The sequence below is a fragment of the Pristiophorus japonicus genome, unplaced genomic scaffold (genome assembly GCF_044704955.1).
Source record: "Pristiophorus japonicus isolate sPriJap1 unplaced genomic scaffold, sPriJap1.hap1 HAP1_SCAFFOLD_1083, whole genome shotgun sequence".
Taxonomy (NCBI): Eukaryota; Metazoa; Chordata; class Chondrichthyes; family Pristiophoridae; genus Pristiophorus; species Pristiophorus japonicus.
This window is the reverse complement of record NW_027250738.1, coordinates 1-26264: the sequence shown is the minus strand read 5'-3', so window position 1 is coordinate 26264 and position 26264 is coordinate 1. Positions and strand designations below refer to the sequence as shown.

At 45.6% G+C, this 26264-nt stretch overlaps 1 protein-coding gene across 1 annotated transcript in view; it reads right to left on the bottom strand.

Moving 5' to 3' along the window:
- LOC139241451 (DNA topoisomerase 3-beta-1-like) overlaps positions 1-24487 on the bottom strand; it is a gene marked incomplete at its 5' end in the record, with an annotated part of 49668 nt that extends 25181 nt beyond the window's left edge. Inside the window, 3 exons of the mRNA XM_070870012.1 lie at positions 631-780; positions 3946-4074; positions 24314-24487. Of these exons, the coding sequence (XP_070726113.1) occupies positions 631-780; positions 3946-4074; positions 24314-24487 (453 nt within the window). The remainder of the gene's footprint in view (positions 1-630; positions 781-3945; positions 4075-24313) is intronic.
- Between the last annotated feature and the right edge of the window lie 1777 nt (positions 24488-26264).

The window sequence follows — 26264 nt, the reverse complement described above, 5'->3', positions numbered from 1 at the left end:
TCTGTTATTCCATAAGGTAACTTATTCCATAAGCCTTTTAGTGGCGGTGTTCCAGTTACAAATAGATTTCTGAAAGCTTGGCCTGTAAGTCCAGAACCAGGGGTCACAGTCTAAGGATAAGCGGTAAGCCATTTAGGACCGAGATGAGGAGAAACTTCTTCACCCAGAGAGTGGTGAACCTGTGGAATTCTCTACCACAGAAAGTTGTTGAGGCCAATTCACTAAATATATTCCAAAAGGAGTTAGATATAGTCCTTACTACTAGCGGGATCAAGGGGTATGGCGAGAAAGAAGGAATGGGGTACTGAAGTTGCATGTTCAGCCATGAACTCATTGAATGGCGGTGCAGGCTCGAAGGGCCGAATGGCCTACTCCTACACCTATTTTCTATGTTTCTATGTAAGCAAACAGATGCGAGATCTACAAATGAACATGCAGGTCACAGTTCAGACCATAGGGTGAATTTTGCAAGCCTCTGCTCCCAGCGCAGAGCCTTACTCGATGGGAACACAGATCGGCATCTGAGGGGAGCCTTACAAAATATATCCTTGTTACTGGCTAGTCGAACAGTCTTAACAATTAGTCATAGGAATTTGTTACAGTACAAGATGTGAATACATTCAGTCCTACCCGCTATGGAGTCCACAAAGTAATGGAACTTCCTTTTGAAGATATTCAAGGCATGCTCTAGGACCGGGGGGAAATCAGCTTTACCCGCTGCAATGAGGCCGAGCTGTTTCTCGACAGCACTGCGGATGGTGGGAAGGACAAGCTCCTGGTCTGTCAAAATACAAACAGATCATACATTCTTTAAGGTGCTGCAGAACAAATTACTAACTGGAGAAACAAGGTGGCTGTATATAACGAATGGAATTTGATTAGTAACAGAGCATTTGATTTTTAATATTCATTCTCAGCAGGTGGGCGTTGCTGGCAAGGTCGGCATTTATTGCCCATCCCTAGTTACCCTGGGAAGGAAGAGGCAGGCCTTCTCCTTGAACAACTGCAGTGTAGTGGTTTGGTACAACTGATTTACTTGCTAAGCAACCTCAAAGGGGAGTTAAGAGTCAACCAGATTGGTGTGCAACTGGAGTCATAGGCCGGGTAAGAAAGGTTTCTTTCTCTAAAAGGACACTAAGTGCACCAGTTGGATTTTTAACGACAATCCAACAGCTTCATGGTCACTGTTACTGAATTAAACTTCTCATACTGCCACGGTGGGGTTTAAACTCACGTTCTCTGGATTACTAGTATAGTAACATAACCAGTACACTACCGTACTCCTGCACGCTAACCATTTCCACGCATGTCATAGCAGCCAGTCACGGAGTTGCACCGGGAGATCTGGTCACCAGATTGCCTTGTGAAATGAAGAATGGTGCGCAGTGTGAGAAGACCACAGAAAAAGGAAGTGGACAAAAAAAAAAAACTTGTTGCTTCATTAAATAAAAATTAAACTAAATAAATGAATTAATGGGTAGGGCTGCTCTTGTATAGCTCTCAGCTGTCTCTAAAACTGTTAGCGTTCCAAAAGCAGGTCACCTGCCTGCCCTCTCATCACGATGCAGGGCAGCTTAAATGGAGGAGAGGGGAGAAATTTTAAAAAGATATATATTTGTAATCCTAAATATAAAACTGACTTTCTCTTATCAGACCATTAACAGTGTAAGTCCCGTTCAAATAAGCCTAAAATAATGTAATTGCCCCATTTATATAGCGCTGGGCAATGCATCATTCCTGAGTGAAGCGGGCTAGTAAGCCTCTGTCAGCATAGCCCCTGATGTGGCCCATTGTGGGTACAAGAGCTGTCTTTAGTCTGCAATGCTGCCTCCTTTTCTATAGATAAGTGCTTGGGCTCTGCTCAGTGGTTGCACGTTGATGTATGGCCAAGACTGGCTATGAGGAATTGTGGGCAAATGCAGTAATGGCCCATGACCCGGCGACACACCGTGCAGTGCCAACTAATTGTGCCACCATCCTGCCAAATAAAACTAATGGGGTCATGAGGAACTGCCACAACATAACTCCTGCCTTTGCTTTTGCTGGTGAAGTGGGTGCATTAAAATAGATTCATATTGTGATAGCTTATATTTCCCTTTTAGTTTTATAATATAAATACTTTGTCATCATCATAGGCAGTCCCGCGGAATCGAGGAAGACTTGCTTCCACTCTTAAAATGAGTCCTTAGCTGGCTGAACAGTCCAATACGAGAACCACAATCTCTGTCACAGGTGGGTCAGATAGTCATTGAGGGTAAGGGAGCGTGGGAAAGGTTTGCCGCACGCTCTTTCCGCTGCATGCGCTCAATATCTGCATGCTCTCGGCGATGAAACGCGAGGTGCTCAGCGCCCTCCCGAATGCACTTCCTCCACTTACGGCGGTCTTTGGCCAGGGACTCCCAGGCGTCGGTGGGGAGGCTGCACTTAGGGAGGCTTTGAGGGTGTCCTTGTAATGATTCCTCTGCCCACCTTTGGCTCATTTGCCATGAAGGAGTTCTGAGTAGAGCGCTTGCTTTGGAAGTCTCGTGTCTGGCATGCGAACAATATGGCCCACCCAACGGAGCTGATCAAGTATGGTCAGTGCTTCAATGCTGGGGATGTTGGCCTGGTCGAGGACACTAACGTTGGTGCGTCTGTCCTCCAAGGGGATTTGTAGGATCTTGCGGAGACATCGTTGGTGGTATTTCTCCAGCAACTTGAGGTGTCTACTGTACATGGTCCATGTCTCTGAGCCACACAGGAGGGCGGGTATTACTACAGCCCTGTAGACCATGAGCTTGACGGATTTGAGGGCCTGGTCTTCGAACACTCTTTTCCTCAGGCGGCCGAAGGTTGCACTGGCGCACTGGAGACGGTGTTGAATCTCGTTGTCAATGTCTGCTCTTGTTGATAGGAGGCTCCTGAGGTATGGGAAATGGTCCACGTTGTCCAGGGACGCGTCGTGGATCTTGATGACTGGGGGGCAGTGCTGTGCGATGAGGACAGGCTGGTGGAGGACCTTTGTCTTACGGACATTTAGCGTAAGGCCCATGCTTTCGTACACCTCAGTAAATACGTCAACACTATCCTGGAGCTCAGCCTCTGTATGTGCGCAGATGCGGGCATCGTCCGCATACTGTAGCTCGACGACAGAGGTTGGGGTGGTCTTGGACTTGGCCTGGAGACGGAAAAGGTTGAACAGGTTCCCTCTGATTCTGCAGTTCCACTCCAGTGGGGGGCTTGTCGACTGTGAGGTGGAGCATGGCAGCGAGGAAGATTGAGAAGAGGGTTGGGACGATGACGCGGTAATTGACCAAGTAAACAATGGTCAAGTCATAATCAAATTTCAGTATTTTTTGCATTTGGTAGTTCCATGTAATTAACACACACAATCTCTGAAAGACTGAATGCAGAACTACAAAGCAACACTACAAACGGACAATGTACTCAGAAGTAGATTCCAGATGAATCTTAACCAGCCCAACCCTGAACACTGCTCCAGCGCAATTCGATCGAATCACGCGACCCAGCACCCAATGGATGGTTACCATTCTAATACATGACAGAGAGAGTCGCTGGCAAGGCTGGTGTTTATTGTCCATCCCTCGTTGCCTGGAGGAGGTGTGGCAGGCCTTCTTCTTGAATCACTGCAGAATAGCGGATTGATACAATCGACGTGAGACTGTGAATTGTCTGCTGATAAAACTCTTTCAACCAGTGTCCGAGAGTACTCACTGGGGGGGGGTGGGGTGGGGTGGGGGGGAGAAAGAGGTCCGCAAGCCGATAATCCGGGCAGCCAGGCCCTGGAAATCAAATCAAGATCATTACATCTTACCATTTTTACAAACCATCTGCACAGACATCTAGAGCCATTTCAGCACTTCTGAAGGTTAAATATGGAAGCACAAATAAGCTCCTAGTTTTGGAGCTGGGGGCTACGGTTTATTTCCCTCAATTTCACTTTACCGATTTTGTAATATCCATGAACGAGGACAATCCCGAGGTTGGTGGGCTTCAACCTGCGGCCGCTCTCCACAGTGACATAGTTGCGCTGGCAGATGTTGTTGATATGGACCGGGATACTGGCATCCGTCCCTGGGAGCGAAGAAAAGACAAACATAGTTTAGGTTACACATTTCTGTTAAGTCTCAGATAAAGCCTCTGGTGTTGCAGTCTTCTCAGAACCCATCACTGCACCACCACTGGGATGAACTTGCAGCCTTGGTGGGGGGGGGGTTAAAGTCATTACATTCAATCACTGCCGACCTCAGAAAAAGGGGAACACAGATGCTCTGACAAGCATCAAATCTCTCTGCTTTGCCTCCCATTCCCACACATCCCCGTCTATATCTTAGCAGATATTGATAGGCTGACCTGGTTATTGTGTAGTTTTGGTCTCCTTACCTAAGGAAGGATATACTTGCCATAGAGGGAGTGCAACAAAGGTTCACCAGACTGATTCCTGGGGTGGGAGGATTGTCCTATGAGGAGAGACTGAGTACACTAGGCCTATATTCTCTAGAGTTTAGAAGAATGAGAGGTGATCTCATTGAAACATACAACATTTTTACAGGGCTTGACAGAATAGATGCAGGGAGGATGTTTCCCCTAACTGGAGAGTAAGGGGTCAGCCATTTAGAACTGAGATGAAGAGAAATGTCTTCATTCAGAATGTGGTGAATCTTTGGCATTCTCTACCCCAGTGGAGGCTCAGTCATTGAGTATATTCAAGACAGAGATTGATACATTTTTGGATACCAAGGGAATCAAGGGATATGGGGATAGTGCAGAAAAGTGGAATTGAGGTAGATCAGCCAATATCTGAATGAATAGTGGAGCAGGCTCGAGGGGCCGCATGGCCTACTCCTGCTCTTACTTACGTTACCACAGTAGGACCCGATTCACCTTCCAGAGAGAGGGAAACACTACAAGCTGGTCAAAGACTCAGCATTGGGCAATTATAAATTGGGGCTTTTTAAATTATAAAACCTCCTTTTTAATCTTCCCTGTTCAGATAGTTGTTGCAAGTTTTGCTCTTTTTATTTCAGAAACACATTGAACTCAATTTCCGAGAGTTGATGCTCAAACACATTTTCTGAAGCTTTGTTTGCGAGTTCAGGAGTTCTGAACCCAAGTAGAACTGATCAGGACTAAATGGCGGTTTTAAAGCTCAGTATAAACAAGAGTTAGTATTATTAGAGATTCTTCATAAAGTTTATTATACAGTCTGTAGGAAAGTAATTGCATCTTTGACATAATGCTGACATTTTCCAAACAACTTATCTCATTGGAGTAATTGCACTGATTGCTTCAACCTTTGCTATTTGTAACACGAACATGTCACTGGAGGGTGTTTATAGGCTTGACTCACATCACAGCAGATAAATGGAATGTTATGCAATGAATGTTATGCTTGTTGCAGTGAATATTAAGCAAGAATCAATTAATTTTTTTAGTTCCCAAAAGGATCCACAATTTCTTAAGTACATTAGAACGTTCAACTTTATTGCTGCATGACAAACTAAAAATTTCCAGAACACGAATACCATCTCCATTAACAATTTGGGAGATCTTGGAAGTTCAAAACCATGATGAATATTCTCGAAGCAAATGAGCTAAACTCACATCTTCAATCCAGCCAGACTCCGAATGTGACATATGAATATCATTACCTGTTCCAGCTACTCTGAATAACTAGGGCGTCTATAATGGGACCACCATCCCTTATATGAATAGGGGTTAATAGTGGGACAGATAGCCCCGAAGAGTTGGTAAAGGAACAGTCACCGCTCTCATCTGGAGGGAGGAGAGCATGCTGGGAGAGCTCAGAGATGCAGTGATCGTGACCATCTTTAAAAAAGGGGACAAGTCCGACTGCAACTACAGAGGAATCTCCCTGTTGTCTGCCACTGGGAAAGTAATCACAAAAATCTTCCTCAACCAACTTCTCTGATAGAGAATTCAAACAGGCTGCATTTAGACAGACTGTGAAAATTCACAGACCCCCAAGTCAAGGCTGCTACATGCAGTTTAGCATGTTGCATTAAGTCATCAATCAACTTGACATTTTAGGACCCTTGGGTAGCGAACCAATTAAAAGGTTAAAAGACTATTAATTGAGCCAATAAGGTCAAAGAAGGAGAGTTCTTTTCTGTAAATTGATCCAGGTATAAGTACAGCCATTTTGACCATGTGGTCTCAGAAGGACAAAGACCTGGCTTAAAGCCAAGAAATTGTTACTGCTGTCTGCCAAATTAAAGAAGTTAAAACTACAATCGGAGTTCGTATTTCATTGAAAATTAAGAGATCTAACAATTTTGGCGTCATGAACACGATCGCTGAGGAAAGAAACTGAATTTTGGACATCGGACCTACATACTGAGGTAAGGACACCTCTTTTCGAACCCTCCGGTTGGTAGTCGGCTAGAGGTTCTATAGACGTCTAAACTTCGGCGGTGTGTTAGTTAATTAATCACCGACCTATTGATCGGCTAGAAAGCCTACGACTCGAGACCCCAGTAAAGAAATTATGGCAGCAGGAGATAAGAGCAAAGAATTGCCTACAACTGTTAAAGGTGGCCAAGCACCACCTGAAGTTTCGCTAGATTTAATTCTCGAACAGTTGAAAGAATACATAGAGCAACAGTTCAACTTATCTAAAACCTGTATTAAGATCGAACTAAAGTACGGAACCTCCAAAGGACAATGGTCCTTGGACAAGATTAAAAGGGTCTGGGGAAAAACGACCCATATGAAAAATAAAGAGCGAACTAGATGGTCCCTAGAGGTAATGGGAAAGATCCGAAACCGGAATGAAATTATAATGCGGTCCCAACATGATCGAGAACTGACCAGTACAAAGGATCAATTGCAAGCAGTTTGTGCGCAGCTGCGACAGAAAAAGCTTGAACTTGAAAAGCTGGAAGCGGAAGTTAAAGATCTTAAAGGTAAAATTAAAGAATGGAAAAAATCATTAGGTCAAGAGACAGTAATAGGAAAAGGAAAATGTATTGATCAATTCCCAGGGTACCCATGTTTGGATAAATTAAAAGCGCAAACCCGAAGACACGACCGAGGAATAGATACGAATTCTGAATCCTCCAACAATACAGTGTCGGAGGATGATGAAGAATTAGGGGTGCGCTTTGTCCCGTTTAAAAAAAGACGAGTTGTAGTCAAATCAGAAGAGACTGCGGATGAGGGCGGAACCAAAAAAACGAAGCAAAGGCTGTATGAAAAATACTTAATTCATGATCCGGCAGACCCAGAGAAAATTGATAAATGGTCCAAGGAATTGCCCAATCCAAAGAAAGGGGGAGTAAAAACGTGGGACCAATTGTACCGCTTAAGAAATATATATCAACTTCATCCCTGGGATGGAGTGCAAATTTTGACCATAATGGTGCCAAAAACACAGGGAAGAAAATTGCACGACAAGGTAGAAGAAGCTTTGGGGCAGGATGAGCAAGATTTAGATGCAGGATGGGAGGCGATTAAACACTGGCTGCAAGCCTTCAGTCCAGCTAAGACAGACTGGGGAAAAATTGCAGCCTGCCAACAGAAAGGAACAGAGGAGGTCCTGGAGTATGACGAGCGGTTTAGATGCACGTGGCTAGAACATTCGGGTATGAATAATACGGATGAGGAAATGGATGAACAAGTGTTTGGACCCCTGAAAGCAGCTTTCGTGGCTGGTCTAAAGCCAGAACTGTCCAAAATGCTTAAGGTATTGTTACCGGACTGGGAAGGTAGAGGAACTACCTTTGCAGCATTGGTGGATCGATGTAACCAATTAGATCGGGATATGGGAGCTAAAGTCCGAGCTGTACAGGCTATGGGATGGAAATCCCAGGATTCCGATAAACAGTCATTAGGAAAATTACCCGGAAAATGTCATTATTGTGGGAAAGAAGGTCACTGGGCCAAGACGTGCAGGGAAAAACAGAAAGGTCGTGGCTGGGGAAGAGGACACAGCCAGTGATACAATTCAGCCAACAAGCCAGGCTTGTCACAAGATAACGACCTCATAGAAGCAGTTAAGCGACTGACAATACAACAACAGAAGGAGTTACTTGGGATAGCAAAAAACGATTAGAGCCCACCCTGGCCCCCCTCCTCGCACTAATACAACAAAGGGGAGATGGGCTATATATAACTGTGAGGGTGGGCGATAAGGATGTGGACAGTCTTTTAGACACAGGGGCGGAAGTAACACGCTTACCCCTACAATATGGAGACTTTTTGCCGTTGGATGGTAGGGCATGTACAGCCTCTGGAGTTGGGGGCTATAAAATGGAAATTAAAAAGACAACACCGGTACTTATAGGGCTGGGTCCACATGAACTAACCACGCCAGTCTGGATAGGTCCAGTAGATCAACCCCTTTTGGGAATGGACGTTCTAATCCAAGTAGATTCATCGTTGCATTTCGAGGATGGTCGGGTGGCATGGTCAATTAGAACTTTGAAGAAAGAAGAATTAAAGGAACACCCGATATGGGCTAAAGATAAGAGCGATTGTGGCCTACTCCAGATGGAGCCTGCGTCATTTACAGGGACCAAGCCTCCATGCACTAAACAGTATCCCATCAGTCGAACTGCCATCACGGGAATCTTACCGGTTATTCAGCAATTGGAGAAACAAGGGGTGCTTATTAAAACGCATAGCTCCTCCAATAGCCCCGTGTGGCCGGTACAGAAATCTAATGAGACTTGCCGTTTGACTGTCGATTATAGGAAAGCTAACCAGTGTATTGATCAAAAAGCTCCTTTGGTCGCAGATCCCTCCACCATTTTTAATGCCCTCAAACCGGAACATAAATATTTCTCGGTTATAGATATGGCCAATGGATTTTGGTCGGTGCCTCTGGCACCGGAGGTTCGACAGTGGTTTGCTTTCACTGTCCAAGGACAACAGTATACTTGGACCCGGTTACCGCAGGGTTTCCACAACAGCCCTACGGTATTCCACATGGCTTTACAAAGCCATTTGCGAGAATTACCTCCCCTGTCATCCAATATGTAGACGAGATCCTGCTAGCTTCAAACACGGAAGAACAGCATGAACAAGATTAGGAGCTTTGCTGGATCACCTTTGGCTGAAAGGACATAAAGCCAGCATCGACAAAGCACAAATATCCCAAGAAGAGGTTGTATACCTGGGACAAAAGATTTCACAAGGAAAGAGAGAGAACTTACCCAGGATAGAACTGCAGCCATTCGGGCTGCTAAAAAACCCACCACTATTCAGGAACTAAGGTCTTTTTTGGGATTGTGTAACTTTAACAGAAATTGGATTGACTCCTTCACATAGCTTGCTCAGCCATTGAATGATATTTTAAAGGGGAAACGTGCTTTTAAAGAAGCCATTACCCTCACAAAAGAACAGCAAGAGGCCTTCCTGAATTTGAAAAAGGCTTTGTGTTCGGCACCGGCTCTGGGAATCCCCGACAGTGGTAAGCCATTTACCCTGTTTGTCCATGAGAAAGAAGGATATATGACAGCCATACTGACACAAGAACATTGGGATCGGCAAAGACCTATTGGCTATTATTCGGCAAAACTGGATGCGGTAGCCCTCGGATGGGGAAGTTGCCTAAGGGCCATGGAAGCTACATGTCGAGCGGTAATGATCACTGTGGGTCTAGTCCTCGATCAAAAGCTGATTGTCAAGTGTCCCCACACCGTACACGCTTTGCTGTCTATGAATAGAATGTCTCAGGTGACAGCAGCAAGATGGACCCGCTGGACAGCAGTTTTGGAAGCTCCTAATCTCCATATCGTCCGGGCCAGCTCGGTTAATCCCGCAACTATGCTCCCGATGTCAGAATCGAGGGAGCAAGAGGGGGGAGAATGTGAAGAGCATGACTGCGTGGAGATTTTAAAAGAAACAGAAGAAGCAGCCTTAGCAGTAGAGGAGCCTCTGCAGAACCCAGACCTCATCCTGTTTACAGATGGTTCCTCCTTTGTTGACAATGGTATCAGAAAAGCAGGATGGGCAGTTACAACCTTATATGAGGTAGTGGCAAAAGGATGTTTACCCTCAGGAACGTCAGCACAACAGGCCGAGTTACGGATAGCATGTCGAATAGCAGAAGGACAGACAGCTAATGTCTACACTGATTCGCGTTATGCTTTTGGAGTCGCTCACGACTTTGGTATGTTATGGCGGAAAAGAGGATTCCTCACTGCTGCTGGTACACCTATCCGAAATGGAAAAGAAGTCCGAGACTTACTGGAGACCATACAATTACCTCAGGAAGTGTCCATCCTGAAGTGTAAGGCCCATACCAAGGTAAATACCACAGAAGCACAGGGAAATGCCCTAGCCAACCAGGCAGCTAAAGATGCCGCCTCACAAGGCGTTCCTCCAGAAGAACCAACACAGATGTGCAGATTGAAAGCACTCACGACTCTGACACGAGACCTTCAAACAATGCAAGGCGAGTGCTCCCGAGAGGAAAAATGGACATGGATTGAGGCAGGAATTAAGCTATGTGAAGATGGTGTCTGGAGACAAAGAGTTACCGACAAGCCAGTCGCGCCACAAGCGCTTATGCTTTTTTTAGCCCAACAGATCCACTCGTGGGGACACTTGGCCTCACAACAGATGACGGCACGGTTCCAGAAAAGCTGGTGGGGTCGGGGATTTAAAAAACATGCCCAGCTGGTAACAGACAGCTGTGTGGTCTGCCAGAAAAATAATTCTGGACCCATCATGGTAATGCCCCAACTGAGGCCTCCTGCCCCTGTCGGACCATTCCAGCATCTGCAGGTTGATTATATATCGCTTCCTTCATGCCAAGGATATACTAACATTCTTGTCATGGTCGACAGATTCTCTAGATGGGTAGAAGCTGTCCCAACTAAAAGAGCCACAGCCAATCACACTGCAAAGGTCTTGTGTAAGGATTACATTCCCCGATGGGGAGTCCCGAGTAGCATTGACTCAGATCAGGGAACACACTTCACAGGTGCTGTCTGCCAAGAAGTCTGTAGGTTACTGAACATTATGTGGGATTTACACTGTCCTTATCATCCACAATCATCAGGACAAGTAGAACGAATGAATCGAACTTTGAAACAACGGCTTGCCAAATATCACCAAGAAGGAACACCATGGCCCCAGGCACTACCAATAGTGCTATGTAGTATTAGGGCAACCCCGAACAGAACTACAGGTCTAAGGCCATTTGAAATTATAACAGGAAGACCCATGTCACTGCCAGGAACTATCGATTTACGGAAAGCTGATGTTCACTTAATGAGTGACACTTTGTTATCATACTGTCAGAACTTAACCAGTGCTATTAGTTCTATTTCCCGACAGGTATCGGCAGCTTGGGGTAATCCACCTGAAGGAGGACACGACATCATCCCGGGAGTCTGGGTGTATGTGAAAAAGTTGCATAAAGAACCTTTGGGTGCCAAGTGGAAGGGACCTTATCAAGTGTTATTGACCACCCAGGCAGCTGTTAAAGTCCAAGGAAAGAAAGCCTGGATCCACGCTTCACACGTTAAACGAGCACCCGTAACTGAAGCTGAAATCTAATAAGGAAAATTACTTTTTGCGAAAATGTATAAATTTACTGTATTATTGATTGTAGGTATTCTAGGCATAGGCCTACTTTCTTACCAGCCGACCCTCTGCACCAAAGGGAAATAGTAGGGTAACAAGGGAATTACATGTAAATACCTTTTTATATAGGTCATACATTTATGCCAAACAAGGTAACATTTCCAGTTGTTGGGTGTACACGCATATTCCTATTCACTCAAAGGGAGGGATTCCCTTGAGGACAGTTCCTTTGAATATCTCGGAAATGGCTGAGTGGATAATTAATCAAAACAAAACAGGCAATGCGTTTCAGGATACGGAAAACTGGGCATGTAAATGGAAGTCAGCAGGTTACAATCTGACTACCTTTGAAGGGGGATACCAACCGTGCTACAATAATTCCAAACGGCCCCCATTTTTTGTTATCACCAATACAACGGGAATAGGAAGACCGGGGGAATCGGTCTGTCTGATTAGAAACATCAAAGGAGGCCAAAATATGGGGTATAGTAACTGCTCCCGGAATTATAATATAATCAAGCCACGGAACCGTCCAAACTGGGCCGATGTGGGAATTTTTAACTTAACGGGGATTCTGAATAAAACAGATGGAAAAGCCTGGACAGACCCCGGAGTGTTGCTGACAAAGAAACAGCTAACATTCATTGCATATAATGGCACCTATTGGGTGTGTGGCCACAAGGCCTACCCTTGGCTGCCCCAGAATTGCATGGGATCCTGCTATTTAGCCTACATTGTGCCTTATATGTATCATATAAAGTCACTGTCGGAACATTTACACCGTCCTAAGACACCTCAAGTCGCTGGAGAAATACCACCAACGATGCCTCCACAAGATCCTATAAATCCCCTGGGAGGACAGATGCACCAACATTAGTGTCCTCGTCCAGGCCAACATTCCCAGCATTGAAGCACTGACCACACTTGATCAGCTCCGCTGGGCGGGCCACATTGTCCGCATGCCAGACACGAGACTCCCAAAGCCAGCGCTCTACTCAGAACTCCTTCCTGGCAAACAAGCCAAAGATGGACAGAGAAAACGTTACAAGGACACCCTCAAAGCCTCCTTGATAAAGTGCAACATCCCCACCGACACCTGGGAGTCCCTGGCCAAAGACCACCATAAGTGGAGGAAGTGCAGCCGGGAGGGCGCTGAGCACCTCGAGTCTCATCGCCGAGAGCATGCACAAATCAAGCGCAGGCAGCAGAAGGAGCGTGCGGCAAATCAGTCCCACCCTCCCTTTCCCCTCAATGACTGTATGTCCCACCTATGGCAGGGACTGTGGCTGTCGTATTGGACTGTTCAGCCACCTAAGGACTCAATCTAAGAGTGGAAGCAAGTCGTCCTCGATTCCGAGGGACTGCCTATGATGATGTCTGCTGTAGACTGGATTGCTAATGGAGGGATCAGCCTCAATACGAATGGGAATGTCAGCTGCCAAAAATGGACAGATTAGTAAGGGGACTGTAAACGTCGGATAACATAGATTGGTCATGGGACCGTCAATTCCGATACAGACGTGTTTGGTAATGGGCCGATCAGCCCTGATAACTGAGATCTTTAAGAACATAAGGACATAAGAAATAGGAGCAGGAGTAGGCCATAATGCCCCTTGAGCCTGCTCCGCCATTCAATAAGATCATGGCTGATCTGATCATGGACTCGGCTCTACTTCCCTGCCCGCTCCCCATAACCCCTTATCATTTAAGAAACTGTCTATTTCTGTCTTAAATTTGTTCAATATCCCAGCTTCCACAGCTCTCTGAAGCAGTGAATTCCACAGATTCGCAACCCTCAGAGAAGAAATTTCTCTTCATCTCAGTTTTAAATGGGTGGCCCCTTATTCTAAGATCATTCCTTCTAGTTCTAGTCTCCCCCATCAGTGGAGACATCCTCTCTGCATCCACCTTGTCAATCCCCCTCATAATCTTATACGTTTCGCTAAGATCACCTCTCATTCTTCTGAACTCCAATGAGTAGAGGCCCAACCTACTCAACCTTTCCTCATAAGTCAACCCCCTCATTCCGGAATCAACCTAGTGAATCTTCTCTGAACTGCCTCCAAAGCAAGTATATCCTTTCGTAAATATGGAAACCAAAATTGCACGCAGTATTCCAGGTGTGGCCTCACCAAAACCTAGCAACACTTCCCTGCTTTTATACTCCATCCCCTTTGCAATAAAGGCCAAGATACCATTGGCCTTCCTGATCACTTGCTGTACCTGCATTCTATCTTTTTGTGTTTCATGCACAAGTACCCCCAGGTCCCGCTGTACTGCGGCACTTTGCAATCTTTCTCCATTTAAATAATAACTTGCTCTTTGATTTTTTTCTGCCAAAGTGCATGACCTCACATTTTCCAACATTATACTCCATCTGCCAAATTTTTGCCCACTCACTTAGCCTGTCTATGTCCTTTTGCAGATTTTGTGTGTTCTCTTCACACATTGCTTTTCCTCCCATCTTTGTATCGTCAGCAAACTTGACTACATTACACTCCATCCCTTCTTCAAAGTCGTTAATATAGATTGTAAATAGTTGGGGTCCCAGCACTGACCCCTGCGGCACCCCATTAGTTACTGGTTGCCAACCAGAGAATGAACCATTTATCCCGACTTTCTGTTCTCTGTTAGTTAGCCAATCCTCTATCCATGCTAATATATTGCCCCCAATCCTGTGAACTTTTATCTTGTGCAGTAACCTTTTATGTAGCACCTTGTCAAATGCCTTCTGGAAGTCCAAATACACCACATCCACTGGTTCCTCTTTAGCTACCCTGTTTATTACATCCTCAAAGAACTCCAGCAGTCAGCCTTCATAAAAGAGAGGGTCAGAAATGAGATGATCAGCCCCAATAACAGGTAGGGTCGACAACAGGACAGGCAGCTCCAATAATGGTTGCGGTTGGCAATGTGATAGTTAGTTCCAATATGAACTAGATAGGTTATTGATATAAACAGGATAAGTAAAGATACAGCCCACCTTGATAATGGACTGGGTGGTAACAAGACAGTACATCTTGAAAATGAAAAGGGGTTCATAAAAGGATAGTCAGTCACGATAACGGAAAGGGTTGGTAACGGGATGGTTATTCCTTATAACGACAAGGGGTTAGTAATAGGATGGTCAGCACCGATAATAGAAAGAGGTGTGTAATAAGATAGTCAGCCCTGATAATGTATGGGGACAGTAACTGGACAGTGAACCCCAATACTAAATACTAGTAGCGGGATGGTGAGCCCAGATAACAAGTAAACTCTGATACAGATTCGTTGGTAACGGGACAGTTAGCCCTGGTAACTGACAGGAATGATCACATGATGATCAGCCCCAATACGGACAGGGTCGATAATGGAATAATCGCCAGGACCGGATTACACAGTAATAAAAACAGAAAATGCTGGAAATACTCAGCAGGTCAGGCAGCATCTGTGGAAAGAGAAACAGAGTTAACGTTTCAGCTCAATGACCTTTCATCAAAATTGGAAAAATTTATGCAACAGATTTTAAGCATGTGTAGGGACACGGCAAGGGAGGAGGGGATGCTGCCTGATCTGCTGAGTATTTCCAGCATTTTCTGTTTTTATTTCCAGCATCCGCGGTAGTTTGCTCTGGCAACACAGTACTCTGTCCTGATAACAGACACTGGTAGCAGGACCGTGACCCACAATGATGGTTGAGAATTGTTAACAGAATGGTCAGCTCCAATACATTTGGAAACAGTACAGTTATCAAATTAAATTCGTGAAGGTCTCTCAAATGCTATCAATACAATGCTGGCGAATCGAATAACTAAGGCTGTAGATATGGCTTTAAACTAAAAAGTGGGGGGGGGGGGGGAGGGTTCAGGTGAGGATACATTTAGAAAGTTAAAGAGAAAGGACAAGACAATAGTGCAGGGTAGCGATAGCCAGAGTGTGGCAGGAAGGGACAGAGCGTACAAATGTAAGAGTGAACCAGCAAATTGGGTCAGAATAGGGAAAAATGGTAAAAAGACAAAATTAAAGGCTCTTCATCTATTTATATTAATGATTTAGATGAAGGCACTGAATGTAATATCTCCAAGTTGCAGATGACACTATGCTAGGTGGCAGTGTGAGCTGTGAGGAGGATGCTAAGAGGCTGCAGGGTGACTTGGACAAGTTAGGTGAGTGGGCAAATGCATGGCAGATGCAGTATAATATGGATAAGTGTGAGGTTATCCACTTTGTTGGCAAAAATTGGAAGACAGATTATTATCTGAATGGTGACAGATTAGGAAAAGGGGAGGTGCAACGAGACCTGGGTGTCATGGTACATCAGTCATTGAAGGTTGGCATGCAGGTACAGCAGGCAGTAAAGAAAGCAACTGGCATGTTGGCCTTCATAGCGAGAGGATTTGAGTATAGGAGCAGGGAGGTCTTACTGCAGTTGTACAGGGCCATGGTGAGGCCACACCTGGAGTATTGTGTGCAGTTTTGTTCTCCTAATCTGAGGAAGGACAGTGAGGGAGTGCAGCGAAGGTTCACCAGACTGATTCCCGGGATGGCAGGACTGACATATGAAGAAAGACTGGATCGACTAGGCTTATATTCACTGGAATTTAGAAGAATGAGAGGAGATCTCATAGAAGCATGTAAAGTTCTGAGGGGATTGGACAGATTAGATGCAGGAAGAATGTTCCCGATGTTGGGGAAGTCCAGAACCAGGGGTCACAGTCTAAGGGTAAGGGGTAAGCCATCTAGGACCGAGATGAGGAGAAACTTTTTCACCCAGAGAATTGTGAACCTCTGGAATTCTCTACACAGAAAGTTGTTGAGTCCAGTTCGTTGGATATATTCAAAAGGGAGTTAGATGTGGCCCTTACGGCTAAAGGGATCAGGGGGTATGGAGAGAAGGCAGGAGTGGGGTACTGAAGTTGCATGATCAGCCATGATCATATTGAATGGCAGCACGAAGGGCCGAATGGCCTACTCCTACACCTATTTTCCATGTTTTCTATCTGAATGCCCACAGCATTCGTAACAAGACAGATGAATTAACGGCACAAATATAAATAAATCAGTATGATCTGATAGCCATTACAGAGACATGGCTGCAAGGTGACCAAGGCTGGTAACTGAATATTCAGGGGTATTTGACATTTCGGAAGGATAGGCAGAAAGGAAAAGAAGGTGGAGTAGCTTTGTTAATAAAGGATGAGATCAGTACAGTTGTGAGAAATAATCTTGGCTCAGAAGATCAAGAGGTAGAATCAGTTTGGATGGAGATAAGAAATAGTAAGGGAAAGAAGTCTATAGGTCCCCTAACAGTAGCTACACTGTAGGACAGAGTATAAATCAAGAAATCAAGAAATGGGGGCCAATAAGAAAGTTACAGCAATAATCATGGGTGATTTTAATCGTCCAATATAGATTGGACAAATCAAATTGATAAAGGTAGCCTCGAGGATGAGTTTATAGAGTGTGTTCGGGACGGTTTCTTAGAACATGGCTTGCATGTCGTCGTGGAGCAGGCAGAGGGAGGATGGTGACAAACTTTTGGGGGCAGCCGAAACGGAGGAGGACACTCCATAGTCCCTCATGGTTGACAGTGTCAAAGGCCTTTGTATGGTCAAAGAAGGTCATGTACAAGGGTTAGTGCTGTTCCCTGCAATTCTCTTGTAGTTGTCGCGCGGTGAAGATCATGTCTGTTGTACCCCTTAGTGGACAGAATCCGCATTGTGACTCAGGGAGGAGCTTGCAATAAAGGACAACATTCCATTTGCCTTCCTGATTACTTGCTGTACCTGCATACTAACTTTTTGTGTTTCATGCACCAGGTCCCTCTGTACTGCAGTACTTTGCAATTTTTCTCCATTTAAATTGAAATTTGCTTTTCTATTTTTTTTGCCAAAATGGATAACCAAAGACGGTAGATAAACAGTGGCAGACATTTAAGGAGATATTTCATAACTCTCAACAAAGATATATTCCAGTGCGAAAGAAAGACTCTACGAGAAGGATGAACCATCCCTGGTTAACTAAGGAAGTTAAGGATGGTATCAAATTGAAAGAAAAGACATACAATGTTGCAAAGATTCGTGGTAGGCCGGAAGATTGGGACATTTTTAGAAACCAGATGATTAAAAAAAATAATAAAGAGGGAGAAAATAGATTATGAGAGTAAACTAGCAAGAAATATAAACAGAGACAGTAAGAGTTTCTACAAGTATATAAAAAGGAAGAGAGTAGCTAAAGTAAACGTTGGTCGCTCAGAGCATGAAACTGGGGAATTAAATAATGGGAAACGAGGAAATAGCAGAGACTTTGAACAAATATTTTGTATCTGTCTTCAAGTTAGAGGACACTAAAAGTATCCCAATAATAGCAGATAATCAAGGGGTGAAAGGGAGGGAGGAACTTAAAACAATCACTTTCACTAGAGAAAAAGTACTAGGCAAACTAATGGGACTAAAGGTTGACAAGTTTCCTGGACCCAATCGCTTGCATCCTAGGGTCATAAAAGAAGTGGCTGCAGAGATAGTGAATGCATTGGTATTAATCTACCAAAATTTCCTCGATTCTGGAAAGGTCCAAGCGGATTGGAAAACCACAAATGTAACGCCCCTATTTAAGAAAGTGGGGAGACAGAAAGCAGGAAACTATAGGCCAGTTAGCTAAACATCTGTCATTGGGAAAATGCTGGAATCCATTATTAAGGGAGTAGTAGCAGGACATTTAGAAAATCATAATACAATCAGAGTCAACATGGTTTTATGAAAGGGAAATCGTGTTGGAAAAATTTATTAGAGGTCTTTGAGGATGTAACAAGCAGGGAGGATAAAGGGGGACCAGTAGATGTAGTGTATTTGGATTTCCAAAAGGCATTCAATAAGGTGCCACATAACTGAACAAGGTAAGAGCTCACGGGGTTGGGGGTAATATATTAGCATGGATAGAGGAATGGCTTACTAGTAGAAAACAGAGAGTCGGGATAAATGGGTAATTTTCAGGTTGGCAAACTGTAACTAGTGGGGTGCCACATGGATCAGTGCTAGGGACTCAACTATTTACAATTTATATTAATGACTTGGATGAAGGGACCGAGTGTACTGTAGCCAAATTTGCTAACGATACAAAGATAGGTGGGAAAGCAAATTGTCAGGAGGACACAACGAGTCTGCAAAGGGATGTAGATAGGTTAAGTGAGTGGGCAAAAATTTGGCAGATGGAGTATGTGTGAAAATGTGGAAGGATGGAAAAGCAAAATATTGTTTAAATGGAGAGAGACTACAGAATGCTGCGGTACAGAGGGATCTGGGGGTCCTCGTACATGAAACGCAAAAAGTTAGCATGCTGGTACAGCACGTAATTAGGAAGGCAAATGGAATGTTGGCCTTTATTGCAAGGGGGATGGAGTATAAAAGTAGGGAAATCTTGCTACAACTGTACAGTATATTGGTGAGACCACATCTCAAGTACTGCGTATAGTTTTGGTCTCTTTATTTAAGGAGGGATATACTTGCATTGGAGGCTGTTCAGAGAAGGTTCACAAGGTTGATTTCTGAGATGAAGGGGTTGACTTATGAGGAAAGGTTAAGCAGGTTGGGCCTATACTCATTGGAATTTAGAAGAATGAGAGGTGATCTTATTGAAACATATGAGATTCTGAGGGGACTTGACAGGGTAGATGCAGAGAGGATGTTTCCCTTTGAACTAGGGGGCATAGTTTCAGAATAAGGGGTCGTCCATCTAAGACAGAGATGAGAAGGAATTTCTTCTCTCAGAGGGTTGTGAATCTTTGGAATTTTCTGCCTCAGAGAGCTTTGGACGCTGGGTCATTGAATATATTCAAGGCGAGGATAGACAGATTTTTGAGCTACAGGCAAGTCAAGGGTTATGGGGAACAGGCAGGAAGTGGAGTTAAGGCCAAGATCTGATCAGCCACGATCTTGTTGAATGGCAGAGGGGCCGATTGGCCTACTCCTGCTCCTATTTCTTATGTTCTTTTGTAGTATGGGTAGTAGACTCGAAATGCCAAACCAGATGTACCTTGCGAGAAATGTGACCTGTGTAGCAGTTGTTCTTGTATCAAAAGCATGTACAAATCACTATTTTGTGCAGTTTACAAAGTATTGTTAGACAGGGAATAGGGGACCATGGCTTCATACTGGATCCGTGAAGCTTGCTGGTGCACAATCTATAAATATTGTACTGGATATGTGACCAGCAGCAGCAAGAAAAGGTCTTCATCGGATGACTGCAATTGTTCGGCTTCTATTCTCCCCCCTCTTCAGTCAGTTAAGGAGGGAAAACTGGCGATCAAAACTTTATAAGTCATTAGAGACACTCCCGTCCCGTGCTGGCATCACCACAGGACTCAAAAGGCAACACTGCAAAACTACGCAATAAAATCTTAGTTATATCCAGTCTGGGCTGATGTAGTTCTGATGAGAGACTTATACATGTCAGAATTGAAGCAGATTGTTATTTTTCATTTAGCTTTGCAATTCACTTCCAGGCAAAGGGAAGAACACAAAAGGGAGGACGTGTAATACCCAAAGGCAAAATGTTCAGAGCAGTTCAATGAACAACCAAGCCAAGACCATCTGAAAGAATATTAATAATTGATATTTATTATCAAACATAATCTCGAAAAATGATTCACATCGCCATCGAATCCTATCTGCAGCTCTGAAGAAAATACTTTGCCTGAATAAGACTAGTGCTCCCACTAAATTTTCTCCCATTTTCTCTTCTGAAGGTGCTGACTCTTGCTGGGATATGGTTCCATGCGCGACGGCTGCTCTTCAACACCTCACCAATTCATGCACGAGCCCAGACAGTGAGTGTTGGAAGACAATCAACTACAAAGGCATCACAGCCAATCCGATCCGGCCATCATCTGACGTCCACACCAATGCCCCCATAATCTGCACTGCCTCCTGTATGGCTTCCCTCCCCCAATGCACGGAGCATTCAAACTTGTGGGCACGCGCGGCATATCTACAATGGAGAAGCCAGGGAGCAGCAAGCGTGGCCGCGCAGCTTAGCAGGAACATTGGTCCACACGTGTGCATTTTTCACCATGGGTCAGTGGAGAGTAATCCGAAGCAGAAATGTTTGTCCCCTTTCTATCCCAGGGGCTCTGAAGCCAACTGTGGCACCTCAACCCGTCACCCCAGCTGAGATCAGCTAACTCGGTATAGACCAAGGATCAATCATAAGAACATAAGAATTAGGAACAGGAGTAGGCCATCTAGCCCCTTAAGCCTGCTCCACCACTCAACAAGATCGTGGCTGATCTGGCCATGAACTCAGCTCCACTTACCCGCCCGCTCCCCATAACTCTTAATTCCCTTATTGGTTAAAAATCTATCTATCTGTGATTTGAATATATTCAATGAGCTAGCCTCAACTGCTTCCTTGGACAGAGAATGCCACAGATTCACAATCCTCTGGGAGAAGAAATTCCTTCTCAACTCGGTTTTAAATTGGCTCCCCCGTATTTTGAGGTTGTGCCCCCTAGTACTAGTCTCCCCGACCAGTGGCAACAACTTCTCTGCCTCTATCTTGTCTATCCTTTTCATTATTTAAAATGTTTCTATAAGATCACCCCTCATCGTTCTGAACTCCAACGAGTAAAGACCCAGTCTACTCAATCTATTATCATAAGGTAACCCCCTCATCTCCGGAATCAGTCTAGTGAATCGTCTCTGTACCCTCTCCAAAGCTAGTATATCCTTCCTTAAGTAAGGTGACCAAAACTGCACGCTGTACTCCAGGTGCGGCCTCACCAATACCCCCTGTACAGTTGCAGCAGGACTTCCCTGCTTTTGTACTCCATCCCTCTCGCAATGAAGGCCAACATTCCATTCGCCTTCCTGATTACCTGCTGCACCTGCAAACTAACTTTTTGGGATTCATGCACAAGGACACCGCAGAATGTTGTAATTTCTCCCCATTCAAATAATATTCCCTTTTACTGTTTTTTTTCCCCCAAGGTGGATGACCTCACATTTTCCGACATTGTATTCCATCTGCCAAACCTTAGCCCATTCGCTTAACCTATCTAAATCTCTTTGCAGCCTCTCTGTGTCCTCTACACAACCCGCTTTCCCACTAATCTTTGTGTCATCTGCAAATTTTGTTACACTACACTCTGTCCCCTCTTCCAGGTCATCTATGTATATTGTAAACAGTATATCAATCCCTGTGGCACACCACTAACCACCGATTTCCAACCCGAAAAGGACCCATTCATCCCGACTCTCTGCTTTCGGTTAGCCAGCCAATTCTCGATCCATGCTAATACATTTCCTCCGATTCCGCGTACCTTTATCTTCTGCAGTAACCTTTTGTGTGGCACCTTATCGAGTGCCTTTTGGAAATCCTGGGATGTTCCTGGGCTGCGTGTGGGCTTTACTTTAAAATTGCAAGTAAATGGGCAATGTGATAAAGGTTGATTTACAACGATGGGAGACTGTTTTCAGGCATCAGGCAGTGGTGTTGTGCAGGCCTGTAACGATACGGCTTCTGCTCCAACATCTCTCGCATTATGAGGACAGTGAAGTACCCACGGGTTTATGCGAGTTCATCAAGAAAAATAGACAAAGAAACATCACAAGAGTGTAATGTCTAATTGAAAATGGTCAGCAGCCTTTTGAAAAAGTAGAGTGAATAAAGATTTGATTGCTGTATTACTGAAACGTACCAAATACCCTAAACAATATTAGGTTACCAATGGTAGGTTTCACTTTCCTCACTATGGGCCCAAATTTCCCCAGGAGTTGCTCCGCTTTTTTTGGAGCAACTTGATTTTTCTGGAGTATTTTAAAAATCCCCATTCTGCACATTTAATTTGCACCAGTGTAAGTGAGTTAGTTAGGATTTATTTTAGTTTAGTTTTTTTTTCCAAAAGGAGGCGTTATCAGGCACCTATGCTTGTTTTGGTCATTTAAGCCAGTTTGGACAGCTAATAGTTACTGCTAATTAACTTAGGCCAGCGTATGTGGCCATCTGTGGCCGCAAAGCAAACCCTTGCGGAGAGTTAAGAAATCAGCGCAGGTAGCCAGAGATTGGGGGGGGGGGGGGGAGGGGGTAAGGGAAGCACAGAGGATCTTGCAAAGTACTAAAAGCACTAAACACCTTCACAATGACATTAAAGAAGCATTAAAAACCATCAATAAGAAATTTTTTAAAAATAAGTAAAAAATAAAATTTAAGTCACCTCACGTATGCAACTGTGCACACTCTGCTAAGCGATTCATTATGGCTACTGGTGTTTCTAAACAACAGGATTCCATGAACTCTGTGGAAACCTGTCTGACAGACATGCCACTCCTGCTATTGTCTCTGGAGGCTTTTGGTTCTTTGCTTTGCACAGGCACCCCCTGCCCAATCGGCAATTATTCCCGAGTAGGTGAGTATCAGCAGGCTGTTCAGCCGCGGTGAGGCATCACAGCTGTGCCTGATCCCATCCTTGCTTAACGTTCACATGTATGAGATTCCAACAGGTGTCACTGGATTGTGATCGGGGGCAGGAACACAGTGACTCTGAGACCACATCTGCACACCCTTACCGCAGCCGTGCTGAGATCCCTTTGGCCAAGATTAGGGGCGGCGAGCATCGGATCGTCCCTTCGGCCGTGCTCAGACTTCACTGTGCATGCGCGCAGCTGCCGGCACGGTTTTCGGCGTAGGGCTGTAGCTCCGCCCCCCACTCGACGCGAATCGCCGTGCCAGGACCCGGGACACAGAGCAGAGCGGCTAGAATTCTTGGTAAATTTTTTGGCGCCGTTTTGAGCGCACAAAGTCGGCGCATCTCGGGAGAGTGCGCGGGAAAAAGGGGTTGGGGGAATTTGGGCCCTATTAAAGTATGTCAACCTCCATACACAGTTAGGTTATGCAAGCAATGAATTAATGGAAACTATTTTGCAACCATTTGTTTTTGAGAATCTGTCAGTCAAATAAACAGAAAAAAATGTAAATCTGAAATAAAAGAAAATCCTGGGAAATGAAGAGAGGAGGAAAAAAGGAATTCTACAAATGCAGCATATCGGATATCAAAACAGAAAATGCAAAAAAAACACATGGATCCACTTCCAGAAACAAACTAGCTCAATAGTATGGGCTCTGAGCCCGACAATTCTTACCGACTGAAATTAGTGCTGGGTTTGAAGGTGCGAGCACGTGATCAGAGGCTGATATTAGTGCATTAACCGAAGGGGAAAGAGCGTGCTATTAGACAAAATTAGTGAACTAACTGAAGGGGGGAGAGCATAGGTTCAGAGGTTGAAATTCGTATATGAACTGAAGGTGGAGACCGGTGATCAGAGGCTGAAATTAGTCCTCGGACTAAAGGTACAAGCACAGGGTCAGATGTTGAAATAAGTACACTAATTTCAGGGAGAGAGCACAGGATCAGAGGCTGAAATTATCTCTGCGGCTATGGGCGTTTGGATTTTTCTCGACTTTATTACTTTGAGACGCTGTAATAACTTCACCACAACCACCAAAACCTCTGTCTGGTGTGCTGCTGGACCAAAGACCTGGTGGCAAAAATTTCAAATAAAACAACCTTCCTGCTTGCTGTACTGTGAACTATCTACCATTCTCAGGCACCTCCACTGATCACTATACTTCACCTTTGACACACCGAATGAGAATATTTACACAATGGTGTTAAATGATACATTGCACCACGATATGTGCCCCAGAAAATGAAGAGGGGTTGCTTAAAATCTAAAAACGGGCTAGAATGGCCAGCGATAGGGTACACAAAAGGCTGACTTACCAATGCCATGTTTTTCCATCAAGGTGATGAGCTCTGCCTCCGTCAGGTAGTCAGGTGGGTTTGTCTGTTTCTCCAACAACTTAATCTCATCTACAGTAAACGCATCGCCACGCTCACAGACTGGAAGGGTCTCCTCCTCTGCCAGGCTCTGCCATGGCATCACCTCAGTGTAACCTGGAGTAGGACAACAAAGTCACATAAACACAGCCCGGAACACACCCAGGAACATTGAACAAGTAACAGTCTCTTGAATCTCTCCTTAATTAACAGTCTCTCGAACCGCTCCTTAATTAACAGTCTCCTCCACAAACAAAAGCTTTGAGAGAAGTTGAAAAATCAGTCAAAATAAAATCTGTAATAAAAGGCTTCTGAGTTGCACTGCATTTTAAGCCCAGTTAAAATTTCCTCTGGTTAAAGATCAATCAATAGTTTGTGACAAGTTAATTTAATTAAGCTTTAAAAATGTCCTAAATTCTTAGTAATTAGTAACTTTTAAAACTTTTGCCAATTCTAAATTTCAAGAGAACTCAGTCCTAGTCAGTGGCAGTGCCTATGCCAATACTTTGATTCCCTACTGTAATATTAAGGCCCTGTGAGAATGGAGATGTCCACAGAACAATGTGCATTAAAAATTAAGAGCATACAATAAATGTAAAATCCTGCGTTGATGGATACTTTGTCAACTTTTCCATTATAAATTTGTTCATCCACATATAGGGGTCAAGTTTCGGGCCGCGCCTAGAACGGCACAGCCCCGTGAGCCACGCCTGATTTCCGCGCTCAAAACTGCGCCTAAAACTTACCTCGGTATTCTCCCCACTGCTGGAACATTCCAGGCCCTTGGCGCAGCTGTGGGGGGCGGAGCCGGGTCCCGGCGCTGAAAACAGTGCCGGGTCCTCTGCACATGCGCGTTGGAGGCTGTGTGGGAGGGGCCCGAAGCACGCTGCCCCTAGCCCTGGCCGAATGGGCTCACTGGGGCGGCGAAGATCGGACTCGGGCCTCCCTCCTCTTGAGCTTCAGTTCCCGCTCCGGCTCTCTTTCCCCCCCCCCGCCCCCCGTTCAGGTCCGGCTCTCTTCCCCCGCCCCCTTTCCTCCCGTTCAGCCATTCCCCCTCCCCCGACGTCCTCGGCGGGACCCGCCCGCCCGGCATCTTGCTGGGGCGGGCCGTCTTCGGCCTGGCTTCCTCTCGTCAGCCGGGCCCGTTCAGCCTCGCCCCGTCCCCTCCTCTCCTCTCTTCTCCCCCTCCCACTCTTCTCACCCCCCTCCTCTCCTCCCTCTCCCCGCTCCTCCACTCCTCTCCTCTCCTCTCCACTCCACTCCACTCCCCTCCACTCCTCCTCTCCCCCCTCCCTCTCCCCCCTCCCCACTCTCCTCTCCCCCCTCCCTCACTCTCCTCTCCCCCCCCTCTCCTCTCCCCCCCCTCTCCTCTCCCCCCCTTACTCTCCTCTCCCCCACTCACTCTCCTCCCCCCCCTCACTCTCCTCTCCCCCCCTCACTCTCCTCTCCCCCCCCCTCACTCTCCTCTCCCCCCCCTCACTCTCCTCTCCCCCCCCTCACTCTCCTCTCTCCCCCCTCACTCTCCTCTCCCCCCCTCACTCTCCTCTCCCTCCACCCCCTCTCCCTCCCTCACTCTCCTCTCCCCCCCTCACTCTCCTCTCTCCCCCCCTCACTCTCCTCTCTCCCCCCCCTCACTCCCCCCCCTCACTCTCCTCTCTCCCCCCCCCTCACTCTCCTCTCTCCCCCCCCTCACTCTCCTCTCTCCTCCCCCTCACTCTCCTCTCTCCCCCCCTCACTCTCCTCTCCCCCACCTCACTCACTCTCCTCTCCTCTCCCCCACCTCACTCTCCCCCCTCCTCTCCTCTCTCCCCCCTCACTCTCCTCTCTCCCCCCTCACTCTCCTCTCTCCCCCCCTCACTCTCCTCTCTTCCCCCCCTCACTCTCCTCTCTTCCC